Genomic DNA, 15,064 nt, shown 5'->3' with positions numbered 1-15,064 from the left:
TTTAGTGTTTCTTTTGTTTTGTTGTTTTTTTTTTGTTAGAGTAGAGCAAGAGTCAGGCCTCTACTGAAAGAGGGAAAACAGGATGAGGCCACATGCTTCTAGAAAAATGGGAGAGAATGCATTTCTTTGTGAAAAGTAAAATTTTCTTAAAAAGAAAATTAAGTACTGAAAATTTGAAATACGGCTTTGCCAAAAAAAATGTAAGAGACATTACAAAACAAATCAAAGAACAATTGCTATATAGAAAAGATATATGATGAAAATTCAATGAACTGAAAGAAAGAACTAGAATTTCCACAGGATTAATTTCTGAATGCAGATAAATTAGGTGACGGCTCTTGTAAAAAAAAAAAAAAGTGGCCATAAAATCTTTTACAATGCATTTCTGAAAGATTGTCTGTGGAGAGAATGAGAAATTATAACTTCTACATAGTCAAACATTCACGAATACATTATAGCCAGAAATACTGTTATATTCAGAATATTGAAGATAGCTGAGAATTTGCTGGATAAGAATGAAATAATCCATAATATTTTATAATTGCAGCTGATATAAACAAACATGTAAATGATAATTCCAAACAATAGCTATATTTACCTGTGGCACTGAAGAAAAGGTTTTGTACTAAACCAAACCTATAACATAAATATATCATATTGGATATAATATCTTAAATAATAAAAAGTACAAATTGAAAATTCAAAATGTTTAATTATTAGATTATGTTTTCATAATTTTATAGTGTTTTTGATTCGGAACTTGAGGCCTAATACTTTTTCTTCTACAGATTACAATTTCAGTTTAATTTTGTGCATTGAGATTTTAACCAGACGCAATATTGAATTGGATTCTGCTTCATAATGGAAAATAGTTGTTTTCAAGTAGATTTTTAAAGATATGAATAGAATGATAGCTGAACGATTTTGAAGTCAGAGAACATATGTTGAAATTAATCTTTTATTTTGTAACTTCAGAAATTTATTCCATGTCACCTGTTTCACTTCTGAAAATTATTGGCATAGCAAATAGGCTAGATTATTTAGTGTTAAAAAAAGTTTTCCAAAATCAGACTTTTTGTAGAAAGAGTGAAGCTAATTTATACACTTGTGTATCTATACATGAATGTTCCGGCAAAGAAGTGTCCAAGATGTTTGAATAGCTTGTAATGCCAACAAAAACAAAGCTGAGTCTTTGGTGCAATCTTTTAAAAAAAATGTATCTTGTTACGTTTCGTGTGCACAAAGAAGAATAAGGAAGAATATAATGAATGCCCATCTCCTAACCCCAGAAATGAAACATCAGAACATTAAATGAAAGTCCTTTTTGTACGCTCACCAAGAAAGAGCATTCTGTTTCACTTCTGCCACCAGAAACCACTCTCCTGAATTTGATGTTTGTGATTCTTGCGTATTTTTTCATACTTTATTACACACTTATTTAACTCTATATAATATGTGGTGGTGTTTTAAAGGTATTTAAGACCTACGTAAATAGTATCATAATGTACCAATTCTCCTAAAACATGCTTTTTACGTTTGACAGTATGTTTGTGAAGTGATCCGTGTCCAATTTCGTATACAATTGCATACATATATCACAACTTATTCATCCGTGCGTCTATGAAGAGACATTTTGGCGTTTCAAATTTAGTCAGCTGTTGTAGCTGAGATTTGAAACTGTCAGGCATTGTGACTCTGGAATATTCCCTAACTGCACTACAAATTGTAACTCTCTATGAGTTTGTATCCTAGAAGCAAAGAGTGGCTAGAGAAAGCATCCGTACCTGATATTTCTTCAAAGTCATTGCTCGAAGATCCAAATAGAAAATGAAAGAAAAAAGATGGTGCAGTAGAAAATCCCAGGTTCATTATGCCAAACTAAATTCTGTGTATAAACAATTCCTCAGTTCCATCTAGTGTTTAGACAAGCCTCAGAGGCCCTCAAATTCACCTCCCCCAGGGAGCCTGCTAATCATTCCAACGCTGGAACGTTTGAGATGAATGCTGGAAATCCTTAGTTCGTAGATGGGTGGTTAGGTTTCTTACGTTTCCTGCGTGTATGTGTGCTTTCACTTATGAAGATTTCCACTGCCTTGCTGGCCAAACTGGAAGGTGCCAGGAGACCTTAATTTTGTTTGCACTTGGCAGATGCTAATCTTCAGCAAAACAGGGAAGTGCACACACTTTGTCCCAGCTCTTTTTCGGTTTCCCCTACCTCCGCTTTTGGTGTGAATACCCCTCAGCTATATCAAGAAAAACTGCTGACTAATTAGGAGGAGAAATTATCTAGGGTGAGAGATTTGGGGGCGTTTCCACCAAGTACTTACAAAAGGAGTTGTGCATATTTAGGGCCTCCTTTGTATAGAGAGCTTAGGGTGGACTCCTATACCATCATCTCCTTCTCGCCCCAATTCCTTTTGAAAGCATGATAGCTTCTCAGGCAATATTTCAGTGAGTGGCACCATTAAATAAATAAATAAAGTTTATTTAGGCTCAGTCATAAACATGTTAAATTAACTACGCATTGTGAACGAAATAGACAAAATAGAATAAAATGTATTATGAAAGAGGCCCCGTGACTATTTATCTTTTTTTCTTTCGATTACTGAAGTTAATCCTCTGTTATTTAGATTTCCCACTGAGTCTGAGCCGGGACATTCTAAGAATAATGCTTTTTTCTTCCTGGTCCACAGCTAACTGAAATGTCATACCTTCTTTCTGTGTCTGTTCGTGGACTTACTGGTTCCATTTATAGATTGTGCATCACACATTGTATCATAGATCTTTGGGTTGCAAGTGTAAGAACTTCAATCCGAACACATTTAGACAAAAGTAGTATGTATTTGGTTTTTTTTTTAATTTTTTTTACATTGATTTATTTTTGAGAAACAGAGTGAGACAAAGCGTGAGTGGGGGAGGGGCAGAGAGAGAAGGAGACACAGAATCTGAAGTAGCCTCCAGGCTCTGAGCAAGCAGTCAGCACAGAGCCTGATGCGGGGCTCGAACCCACGAACTGTGAGATCATGACCTGAGCCGAAGTCGGACGCTCAACCGACTGAGCCACCCAGGCGCCCCAAAAAGTAGTATGTATTTGGCTCGTAGACTATGATAAAGGATTTCACAGTCAAACCTAACCAGGGCAAGGATGTAGTTGGACTTTGGAAACATCAAGAATCAAATAAAACCAGGTTTTGCCATTACCCACCTCTTGTTTGTGCTCATTTCTGCTTGGAACGGAATATGGCAGGAAACTAGCCATGAGAAGTTGCTGGATTTCATGTCTCACAAAGTTTTCTTGGATCAAGTTTAAAAGGTCCAACAGGTAGACTGTGATGGGCTTGGGTTCTTCAAAATGCGCTCTTCAAATATGGTCAGGAGCAAGGATCCTGGTGCACATCGTAGTTGTAGCATGAGGAGCAGGTGGTGGAGGCAGAGAAAGTGCCAGGAAGGCAATGAACAAAAATCTAGTCCATTCCAAGTATCCTCACTACCTCTTATCCACTTGCTCCTCCCATAAATTTACGGCCTCCAACCTTGACAGTATGTTTTTTTCTCTACCTTTATAACCCAATTCAAGATTTACAGTTTTCAGAATAGCTTCCCTTTTGATGATGACAAGTCTATTGGTTCTGTCTTCTGATCTGAATTTCAGTTCATTTCCAAAACTAAGCTGGTGTTTTCCAATTAAATAACATGATACCAACCCAGTTGCAGTAAGTTCCACACCACATCTACCATTTTCCTCAAATTCAACCCCACTTACTTTCTCAACTTCTTTATTTTTGTTAGTTATATCCTATTACAACACACTCACACACTGAAAACTTTGATTCTTCCTTGTCTATCAACCACCATATCAAGGTGCTAGTTGATGATGTTTTTCAAAAGGTCTCTCATATTTATTCTGTATTCTCCATTTGTACTACCACATCCTAGTCCAAATCTCTCATTGCAGTTGAAGTTCAAATGGTTCAAACCCTTTGCCTGCTACTCTTTGAATCAATATCAGACAAATCTTTATAAAATCACTGCTGTGATCACATCACTTCCCTATTTAAGGTTTTTTCATAACCAGTCACATGAACAGCCTCAACTTGTGAGTCTTGGAGAAGATATTTGTACGCTACACATGTGTTAAGGGATCAACATGCAAAATATAAAAAAGGATCTCGTGCAACTCAGTAGCAAAAGAATAAACAGCCTGATTAAAACAATGGGCAGAGGTTCTCAACATCACTAATTATCAGAAATGCAAATCAAAACCACAATGAAATGCCATGTCACACCTGTTAGAATAGCTACTATCAAAAAGACAAGGGGCGCCTGAGTACCTTGGTTGATTATCTGACTTCGGCTCAGGTCATGATCTCACAGTTCGTGAGTTAGAGCCCTGCACTGGGCTGTGTGCTGACAGCTCTGAGCCTGGAGCCTGCTTCGGAATCTGTGTCTCCTCCTCCTCTCTCTCTGCCCCTCCTTGCTTGTGCTCTCTCTCTCTCTCAAAAGTAAATAAAGAAACTTAAAAAAAAAAAAGCTGGGGTGCCCAGGTGGCTCAGTAGCTTAAGTGTCTGACTCTTGATTTCTGCTCAGGTTATGATCTCCCAGTTCATGAGTTGGAGCTCCTCATGGGCTCTGTGCTAACAGTACTGAGCTTGCTTGAGATTCTCAATCTCTCTCTCTCTCTCTCTCTCTGCCCCTCCCCCACTAGTTCTGTCTCTATCTTAAAATAAATAAATAAAATAGAAAAAAAAAGACAAGAGCTGACAGATGCTGGTGAAGAGGTGGAACATTTGTGCGCTGTTGGTGGCAACATGAATTGGTACAGCCACTGTGGAAAACAGTATGGGGGATCCTCAAAATGTTAAAAGCACAACTACCATATGATCCAGCAGTCCCACTTTTGAGTATGCATCTAAAAGAAATGAAAATAGGATATTGAAGAGATACCTACACTTTCATGTTTATTGTAGCATTATTCACATTGGCCAAGATATGGAAATTACCTAAGTATCTATTGGTGGATGAATGGACAAAGAAAATGTAATATATATTACTCAGCCATAAAAAAAAGAAGGAGGCCTTGTGATTTGTGACAATATGGATGGATCTTGAGGGTATTATACTAAGTGAAATAAGTCAAAGTCAAAGGAAATTACCTAAGTATCTATTGGTGGATGAATGGACAAAGAAAATGTAATATATATTACTCAGCCATAAAAAAAAGAAGGAGGCCTTGTGATTTGTGACAATATGGATGGATCTTGAGGGTATTATACTAAGTGAAATAAGTCAAAGTCAAAGGAAATTACCTAAATATCTATTGGTGGATGAATGGACAAAGAAAATGTAATATATATTACTCAGCCATAAAAAAAAGAAGGAAGCCTTGTGATTTGTGACAATATGGATGGATCTTGAGGGTATTATACTAAGTGAAATAAGTCAAAGACAAATACTGTATGATCTCACTTACTTTTAAGATCTAAAATCATTGGACTTATAGAAACAGAGAAGATTGGTGGTTGCCAGGGCTTGGGGGTAGGGGAAATAGGGAAGGTGTTGGTCAAAGGCTACAGACTCTCAATTATAAGATGAATAGGTTCTGGGGATCTAACATGAAACATGGTGACTAGAGTTAACAATATTGTGTTCTGTACTTGAAAGTTTCTATGAGAGTAAAGATTTAATACTTGTACCATGACCAGAGAAAACAACAAAATGGTAATTGTGTGAGACAAAGGAGGTGTTAACAAATTTTATTGCGGTAGATATTTTGCAATATATATGTGTATCAAATCATCACAGTGTACACCTTAATATTACAAATGTTATAGGCCAATTATATCAATAAACCTAGGAGAGAATACAATATATTGAAATTTGTGAGATATGGCAAAACATATTTAGCAGAAAACTTAAAGCCTTAAATGTTTATGTTAGAGCAGAAAAAAAAGATTTAAAATCAGTAATATAATTCTCTGCCTTAAGAAGCTAAATCAGGCAGAGAAATTGAACCTACAAAAGTAGGAGGAAGAAAATAGTAAATAATAGGAAATAATGAGTAGAAGAAAATAAAAGTAGAGGTAATAAAATGAAACAAGAAGTTTATTCTGGGAAATATTATCAATAAATTGATAAATCCCTAACTAAAATGATGAATTCAAAAGAGAACAAAAGTTACCAAAATTGAGAATGAAAGAGAGGATCTCAAAACAAATGCTACAGACATTAAAATGATAATAATGGGATATTAATCACATTTATGGCAATAAATTTAAAAACATAAAATAGACAAATTATTTGAAAAATATAACTTAAAAAAATAGACACAGTAAGAAATAAAAAATCTTGGTAATACTATGTAAATTAAGTAAATTATAATTATAATAATTTGGAAAACCTCCCTGAACAGAAAATTTCAATCCCATATGATTTCTCTGATTAATGCTACCAAATATTTAGGGAAAGAATAATACCAATTTTACACAAAGTCTTCAATAAAATTAAGATGGAGGAAACATTTCCCCACTTGTGTTATGAGGTCAGAATAACCCCAATACCAAACTTGAAAAAGGTATTAAGAATATATAGAAAGGTTAGTATTCTTCACGAACATAGATGCAAAAATTCTTAATATATTAGAAAGTCAAATAGAACAACACATAAAATAATAATACATATATAATACATTATGACTAAGTGAAGGCTTATCCCAGGAATATAAGATTGATTTAACATTTAAAAATTATTCAGTGTAAATCTTTGTTTTAACAAAGTAGAGGAGAGAAATTATACAATCATCTCAATAAATATAGAAAAAACTTTTGATAAATTCAACCCTTATTAATAATAAAAACTCTTAACACACTAGGAATGAAAATGGTCTTTCTTAATCTGATAAATGAGAATTGTAAGAGATCTATAGCTAACATTGTACTTAATGACAAAAATACTGATGTTTCCCCCTTAAGATCAGTCATGAGGCAAGGATGTATACTCATGTTACTACTAATCAATATTGTATTAAAGATCTCAGCCAGTGGAATAAGGTAGTAAATGAAGGGCATAAAGATTGGGAAGGAAGAAGTAAAACTGTCTCTATTTGCTAATGACATGATTATTTAAGTATAAAGTTTGAAAGAATCTACAACTACTCGAACTATAAATTAAGGAAAGTCTCAAGATACATGTTTAGTATACAAGAATCAATTATATTTTATATACTAGCAGCAAATAATTGAAAAAGGAAACTTAAAAAATTCCATACATGATAAGATTATAAAATATTAAGTACTTAGGGATAATTTTATCAACAGATATGTAAGACCTCTATACTAAAACCTATAAAATATTTCTGAGAGAAATTAAAGACTTAACTAAATGAAGAGATATATCATATTCGTAGATTATCAGACAGTATTTTTAAGAAGTCACTACCCCCAGATTGATATCTAGATTTAACACAATTACAATTCCAACAGGCATTTTTTTTTCATTTTTACAAATAAATTAATAGTGAAAGTTAGACCTCCTCCTGACCGATTTGGATGCCTTTTATTTCTTTGTGTTGTCTGATTGCAGAGGCTAAGACTTCCCATACTATGTTGAATAACAGTGGTGAGTGGACATCCCTGTCTTGTTCCTGACCTTAGGGGGAAAGCTCTCAGTTTTTCCCCATTGAGGATGATATTAGTGTTGGGTCGTTTATATATGGCTTTTATGATCTCGAGATATGCTCATTCAATCCCTACTTTCTTGAGGGTTTTTATCAAGAAAGGATGCTGTATTTTGTCAAATGCTTTCTCTGCATCTACTGAGAGGATCATATGGTTCTTGTCCTTTCTTTTATTGATGTGATGAATCACGTTAATTGTTTTGCAGATATTGAACCAGCCCTGCATCCCAGGTATAAATCCCGCTTGGTCATGGTAGATAATTTTTTTAATGTATTGTTGGATCCAGTTGGGTAATACCTTGTTGAGGAGTTTTGCATCCATGTTCATCAGGGAGATTGGTCTATATTTCTCCTTTTTAGTGGGGTCTCTGTCTGGTTTTGAAATCAAGGTAATGCTGGCTTCATGGAAAGAGTTTGGAAGTTTTCCTTCCATTTCTACTTTTTGGAACAGTTTCAAGAGAATAGGTGTTAACTCTTCCTTAAATGTTTGGTAGAATTCCCATGGAAAGCCATCTAGCCCTGGACTCTTGTTTTTTGGCAAATTTTTGATTACTAATTTGGAGGTCAAACTTTCACTCTTTGCAGATGACATGATACTCTATGGAAAACCTAAAAGATTCCACCAAAAAACTGGTAGAATTGATTCATGAATTCAGCAAAGTTGCAGGATATAAAGCCAATGCACAGAAATCGGTTGCATTCCTATACACCAACAATGAAGTGACAGAAAGAGAAATCAAGGAATTGATCCCATTTACAGTTGCACAAAAAACCATAAAATACCTAGGAATAAATCTAACCAAAGAGGTGAAAAATCTATGGACTGAAAACTATAGAAAGCTTATGAAAGAAATCGAAGAAGACACAAAAAAATGAAAAAAGATTCCATGCTCCTGGATAGGAAGAACAAATATTGTTAAAATGTCAATACTACCCAAAGCAATCTACATATTCAACGCAATCCCTATCAAAGTAACACCAGCATTCTTCACAAAGCTAGAACAAATAATCCTAAAATTTGTATGGAACCAGAAAAGTCCCTGAATAGCCAAAGCAATCTTGAAAAAGAAAACCAAAGCAGGAGGCATCACAATCCCAGACTTCAAGCTATACTACAAAGCTGTAATCATCAAGACAGTATGGTACTGGCACAAGAAAAGACAGATCAATGGAACAGAATAGAGAACCCAGAAATGGACCCACAAATGTATGGCCAACTAACCTTTGACAAAGCAGGAAAGAATATCCAACGGAATAAAGACAGTCTCTTCAGCAAGTGGTGCTGGGAAAACTGGACAGCGATATGCAGAAGAATGAACCTGGACCACTTTCTTATACCATACACAAAAATAAACTCAAAATGGATGCAAGACCTCAATGTAAGACAGGAAGCCATCAAAATCCTTGAGGAGAAAGCAGGCAAAAGCCTCTTTGATCTTGCCTGCAGCAACTTCTTACTCAACACATCTCCGGAGGCAAGGGAAACAAAAGCAAAAATGAACTACTGGGACCTCATCAAAATAAAAACCTTCTGCACAGCGAAGAAAACAATCAGCAAAACTAAAAGCAACCGACAGAATGGGAGAAGATATTTGCAAATGACATATCAGATAAAGGGTTAGTATCCAAAATCTATAAAGAACTTATCAAACTCAACACCCAAAAAACAAATAATCCAGTGAAGAAATGGGCAAAAGACATGAAAAGACACTTCTCTAAAGAAGACATCCAGATGGCCAACCGACACATGAAAAAATGTTCAACATCACTCATCATCAGGGTAATACAAATCAAAACCACAATGCGATACCACCTTACACCTGTCATAATGGCTAACATTAACAACTCAGGCAACAACAGGTGTTGGCAAGGATGCGGAGAAAGAGATCTATTTTGCACTGCTGGTGGGAATGCAAGCTGGTGCAGCCACTCTGGAAAACAGTATGGAGGTTCCTCAAAAAACTAAAAATAGAACTACCCTACAACCCAGCAATTGCACCACTAGGCATTTATCCACGGGATACAGGTGTGCTGTTTTGAAGGGACACATGCACCCCCATGTTTATAGCAGCACTGTCAACAATAGCCAAAGTATGGAAAGAGCCCAAATGTTCATTGATGGATGAATGGATAAAGATGTGGTGTGTGTGTGTGTGTGTGTGTGTGTGTACACACACACACACACACACACACACACACACAATGGAGTCTTACTCGGCAATCAAAAAGAATGAAATCTTGCCAGTTGCAACTCCATGGATGGAACTGGAGGGTATTATGCCAAGTGAAATTAATCAGTCAGAGAAAGACAAAAATCATATGACTTCACTCATATGAGGACTTTAAGGGACAAAACAGATGAACATAAGGGAAGGGAAACGAAATAATATAAAAACAGGGAGGGGGACAAAACAGAAGACTCATAAATATGGAGAACAAACTGAGGGTTACGGGACGGGTTGTGGAGGGGGCATGGGCTAAATGGGTAAGAGGCATTAAGGAATCTACTCCTGAAATCATTGTTGCACTATATGCTAACTAATTTGGATGTAAATTGTAAAAAATAAAAAAGAAAATTTAAAAAAAAGAGAAGAAAATTTGGAAAAATCACCATATCTTGTTTTAAATTTTACTATTGATCTACAGTAATCAAGAAAGGTGAATGGAACATAATATAGAAACCAGAAAATCAGAAAGAGATCCGTGAATACATAATCATATGTTTTTCAAAATAGGCAGTAATTCGGGGCGCCTGGGTGGCGCAGTCGGTTAAGCGTCCGACTTCAGCCAGGTCACGATCTCGCGGTCCGTGAGTTCGAGCCCCGCGTCAGGCTCTGGGCTGATGGCTCGGAGCCTGTTTCCGATTCTGTGTCTCCCTCTCTCTCTGCCCCTCCCCCGTTCATGCTCTGTCTCTCTCTGTCCCAAAAATAAATAAAAAACGTTGAAAAAAAAAATTAAAAAAAAAAAAACAAAATAGGCAGTAATTCAATGAAGAGAGGGAAGTCCTCAACAAATGGTACTGGAATACCTGAATACACTTATGGAAAAAATAAAAAGTTCAACCCTGCTTAACATTAGATACAAAAATTAATTCAAGATGAATTATAGTTGTAAATAGAAAAGTGAAAACTATTAAAATTCTAGAGGAAATCATAGTTGACTATTTTTGCACATTAGAGGCAGGCATATATTTCTTATAGAGGACATAGAAAGCACTAAGTATGGAAGGAAAAATATGATAAATTGGATTTTTTTTAAATTCAAAATTTCTGCCCATCAGAAGACACCATTAAGAAAATGAAAAGGAAAACCATAGTCTGGGTTACAAGTGTCACAATACATGTATCAGACAAAGGGCTTTTATCCAGAAAAACAACAACAAAAACTATACATGTTATGCACACACCCACACACACACACACACACACACACACACACATGCTACCAAATTCCCACCAATTAATAAAAAATAATAGAAAAAAGTCATCAACTATACTTAATGCATTTTGTAAAGGATCAAACAAATCAAAATTACTTTATAATGGAAGATATACAAATGGCCCAGAAACATGAAAAAAGTGCTCCATATCATTAATTATCAGAGAAATGCAAATTAAAATCACAATGAGACATTCATTAGATTGGCCAGTTCTTCCCACTAGAGTGGCCAAAATTTCCAAAGACTGACTATACCAAATGCCTGTAAAAATATGGAACAACTCTCTTACATTGTTGATGGGAGCACAAAAAGCTAGAGTCACTCTGGAAAACCCCTTTGCAATTTCTTATAAAGTCAAATGTACACCGACTTAATGACAAAGTAATTCTGCTCCTAGGTATTTAAGAGAAATGAAAAGATGGATTCAAGAAAATTAAGAAAAAAAAAACCCAACTTTATTCATAATAGCCCCAAACTGTGACCAAGACAAATGTTCATCAGTAGTGATAGATAAACAAGCTGTAACTCATGCACTATTCAGGATGAATCTCAAAAACATTATGTGGAGCAAAAGTAGCAGAAATAAAGGAATATCTTTAGGATTTATACAAGAACAGGCAAAACTAATCTATGTGAAGAAATTAGTATAGTAGTTGCCCATAGTGGATGGGGATTGACTGGAAGAGAATACTAGAACTTTCTGTTCTGATTAAATATTGATTATCTTATTTGGAGTGTTGGTTACTTGTGTGTATATGTTTATCAAACTTCACATCATATTCTGTTGTACATTTAGCATCTGTGCATTTTGCTGTATGTAAATTTTACCCAAAAATGAAAAAATACTATAAACAAATAATTGAATTCTAGTTATTCATTTTGCTTTTTGGAGTCCTATAGGATAGCAATTCCAAAACCATTTTTCTCTGTCTTCTAGGCATAACTGAATGAGAAAATATATCGAGCATAAATGGAATATATTTCTCATGGTTAGAGAAGGGAGTTACAAGTATGTAAAACGGAAAACTAAAGTAGACTGTGTATTACTGGATTGGAACTGGAGGTATCTGTATGGGGGAGTGGAGGGAGAGAGAAATGGGGTGAAATATAAATAATGAGTGAGTGTGGGCAACTTACAACTTTTCCATGAATTTGAAATTTTATCAAAATATGATGTTAAAAATAAAGCCAGGGAGAGGAGTAAAAGGTAATGGAGACCGGTATAAATTCTCCAGAGAGAAAGAAGGAAAGCAAAGTAAGAAGGGATGTCCTCTACTATTGTATGATTATACTTCTTCAAGTATGGAAAATGGAATGAAAAGGCCCACAATGTAGGTCCACAAGAGGGTCTGACATCATCCAGCTCAAGAAAAAGGGCATCGAGAACAGTGGTTCTCAACATTGGCTGCACCCTGGAATCACGTGGGGAGCTTTAAAGTGATCCCTGGGTTCTACCTCTCGAGATCTGATTGAATTGGCCTGGTATGTGGCCTGAATGCTGAGATTTTAAAAAGCTACTCAGGCAATTTTAATGTGCAGCCAAGAGTGGGACCCCTGCTTTTGAGGGAAACTAAAGAAAAGAGACCAGACGAAGTTATCAACTGTTTAGCCCAGTGGAGGTGACAAAAGGTTAGTTAGTTTGGGAGAGTAAGTAGGGGGAGGAATTAGGTGCCGGAGAGGAGGAAGCAGTTCCTCAGGGGTACCCACAGCCAGTAGAGCTACAAGCCTCTGTGGGTGACCTGCCATGCCTTTGAAGCCTGTCAAGGTTTATCTGTCTTGTTTATCTTTTTCTCTCCTGAGTCTTGTAGGATCTGATTTGAGGAGCTTTCCTGGCTAGGTTCCCATGCAGGCAGAGAACTCTGAATGTCCACAAACATGGCTTTTTAAGGCAGGCTGTTTTGGCAGGTTCTCATGCTTGGTGACAGGCAAAGCATTATGTTCAAGGGCAAATAGAGAAGAGCCAGAAGGCATACACCAGGGCTGGTGTCCAGGGCACCCACCAAGCAAATATCTACCTCTCTTCCCCTCCCCACCCTCACTATAAAGCAGGTTGAGTGTGCATTTCTTCAGCGGTGTATTTTTAGACAAAGACCCCTGTTCTCTGATTCATGTAGGAGTTTTGTGTAGTACCTCTTGAAGCTGAAGCAACGACAATTGATCTTCCACGTCTGTCTTTTCGTATTTTCTGTTTCCAAACTTCCGAACTTGTGGAGTTTGAAGAGGGTTATGTAATTGCCACGGTAGTGAATATTTTCCAATATTAAGTGAGCACCTGCTTTAAGAAATAGGTCAAAAGCCAACCATGCTATCTTGGGGTTTAGATATTATTTGGGAAGAGGTGATTTCTCATAGTTTGGTTCATACCAAACACTAATGAACTATAGTGTACAAAGCATTTACACTGAGTACCTCACCTCTCAATTTCACTCATTTTATCAAAACAAACTTGGGGAACTTGTGCCATTCTTGACTAGGCCATGATTAGAGCTTTGATTCTTTTATTCCACTCTGGGTGAGTTCACTGATGTAAAGTTATGTTTACGGAAGAAACTGGAATAGCTTTCTGAAGGCTTTCTGAACAATCAGAGGCATATTCATGAAGAGCTCATTTCATCTCGTGTCTGCTTTCAACATAGGTCTGGAGTCCTGGGATCTGCCTTGTGGTCTGCCCCTATCTTTAGGCTGTTCTGAACCCAGAGTAGAATGGTCTCCACAGCTCTCCTCAGCTTGGCATTGCCTGAGATCAGGATTGCTGCATGTATCGAAGGACAAGCTGCTAGGATCCCCACACAGATCATTACCCCGATCTTGTTGTGCCACAGCATCAGTAAAGGCACTGAAACGAGGGCAGCACAGAATGACACCGCATAGAGGCAGAGAAAGGAGACGAGATCTGAGGGCTTTGATATGGGCTTCCAGGCTGGGGTCGCGGGAGTCTTTGGTTTTGGCCCTCATTGTCCTCATGTGCCTCCCCAGGGAGACAATCAGCACCCCAGAAGAAACCAGAAAAAATAACAACGACGGGATGGACACCAGTGTGCAGAAGATGAAGGAGTGATAGAAATTGAGTTTTGCAATTTGCAGATTGAATTCTGTATTATTCACGAATAGCATAGTTGTGAATGTGAAGCCAGATCTGCTAAAAAAGTCCCCCAAACAGATGGCGGTGCAGATACAAGAGAAAAACATTGCACCCAGGAGCATCTGGGGGACCTTCCGGGAGACCCAGCTTGCCACACAGTGCAGGAGGGTGTGAGAGAAACGGGCAATCTTGGAGCAGCAGAGAAGACTGAGGCAGGTGGTGAGCCAGAGCCCAACTTGGTTTGTGATCATCCAGAGCATGATGATGGTCTGGTAGCTGAGGCTCAGCGGATCTTTCACCCTCTGGAAGTATGTAAGCTGGATGGCATCCAGAAACAGCAGCCCATGCAGGAAAAGCCGGGTGAGGCTGAGACTCAGAAGAATAAGATCACAGTTGCTCAGTGGCTGCTTCCTCACCACATCCCAAAAATTCACCATGAAAATGAAGGTATTGGCCAGGACCCCCACTGTAAATTCCAGGATTGAAAGGAATAGAAATGCACTCTTGACTTCATAGGACACAGTTATGACAGGAGTCAGAGCCAACATGATGTCTCTTCTTACTTGGTTAATCTAAGTCTCACATACCCCCCAGCAGAGAAGGGTCAGTGTACATTACAAGCCAGGACTTCTCCTTCACAAAGCATCAGGCTTTTGCCCTGGATCAATGCCCAAGTGAGTGCACAAAAAATTCGGCCAGCAAACTTAGAGGGATATTGTTGCTTTAGAATATCTCTTGGATACACACAAGAGCTCATTGTAAGAGTAGAAGAAGGACGGTTCTTTCTCTTGGGTGATGCAGAAGCTTTTAATAAGCCTGGGTGTGTCTGTACAGCAGCCCTCCCAGAGGGCCCTAGCATAGCATCAGGGAT

At 37.3% G+C, this 15,064-nt stretch overlaps 1 protein-coding gene across 1 annotated transcript; it reads right to left on the bottom strand.

The window, feature by feature from the left end:
• Window positions 1–13,738: 13,738 nt before the first annotated feature.
• TAS2R38 (taste 2 receptor member 38) lies at window positions 13,739–14,777 on the bottom strand. The gene is given in 2 exon segments (XM_058723475.1): window positions 13,739–14,003; window positions 14,005–14,777. Coding segments are annotated over 2 exon segments (1,002 nt in total). The 5' UTR covers window positions 14,742–14,777.
• Window positions 14,778–15,064: the final 287 nt, after the last annotated feature.

The sequence above is a fragment of the Neofelis nebulosa genome, chromosome 4, assembly GCF_028018385.1.
Source record: "Neofelis nebulosa isolate mNeoNeb1 chromosome 4, mNeoNeb1.pri, whole genome shotgun sequence".
Taxonomy (NCBI): Eukaryota; Metazoa; Chordata; class Mammalia; order Carnivora; family Felidae; genus Neofelis; species Neofelis nebulosa.
Note: the sequence above shows the minus strand (reverse complement) of the source record. Positions and strands in the feature narration are given on the sequence as shown.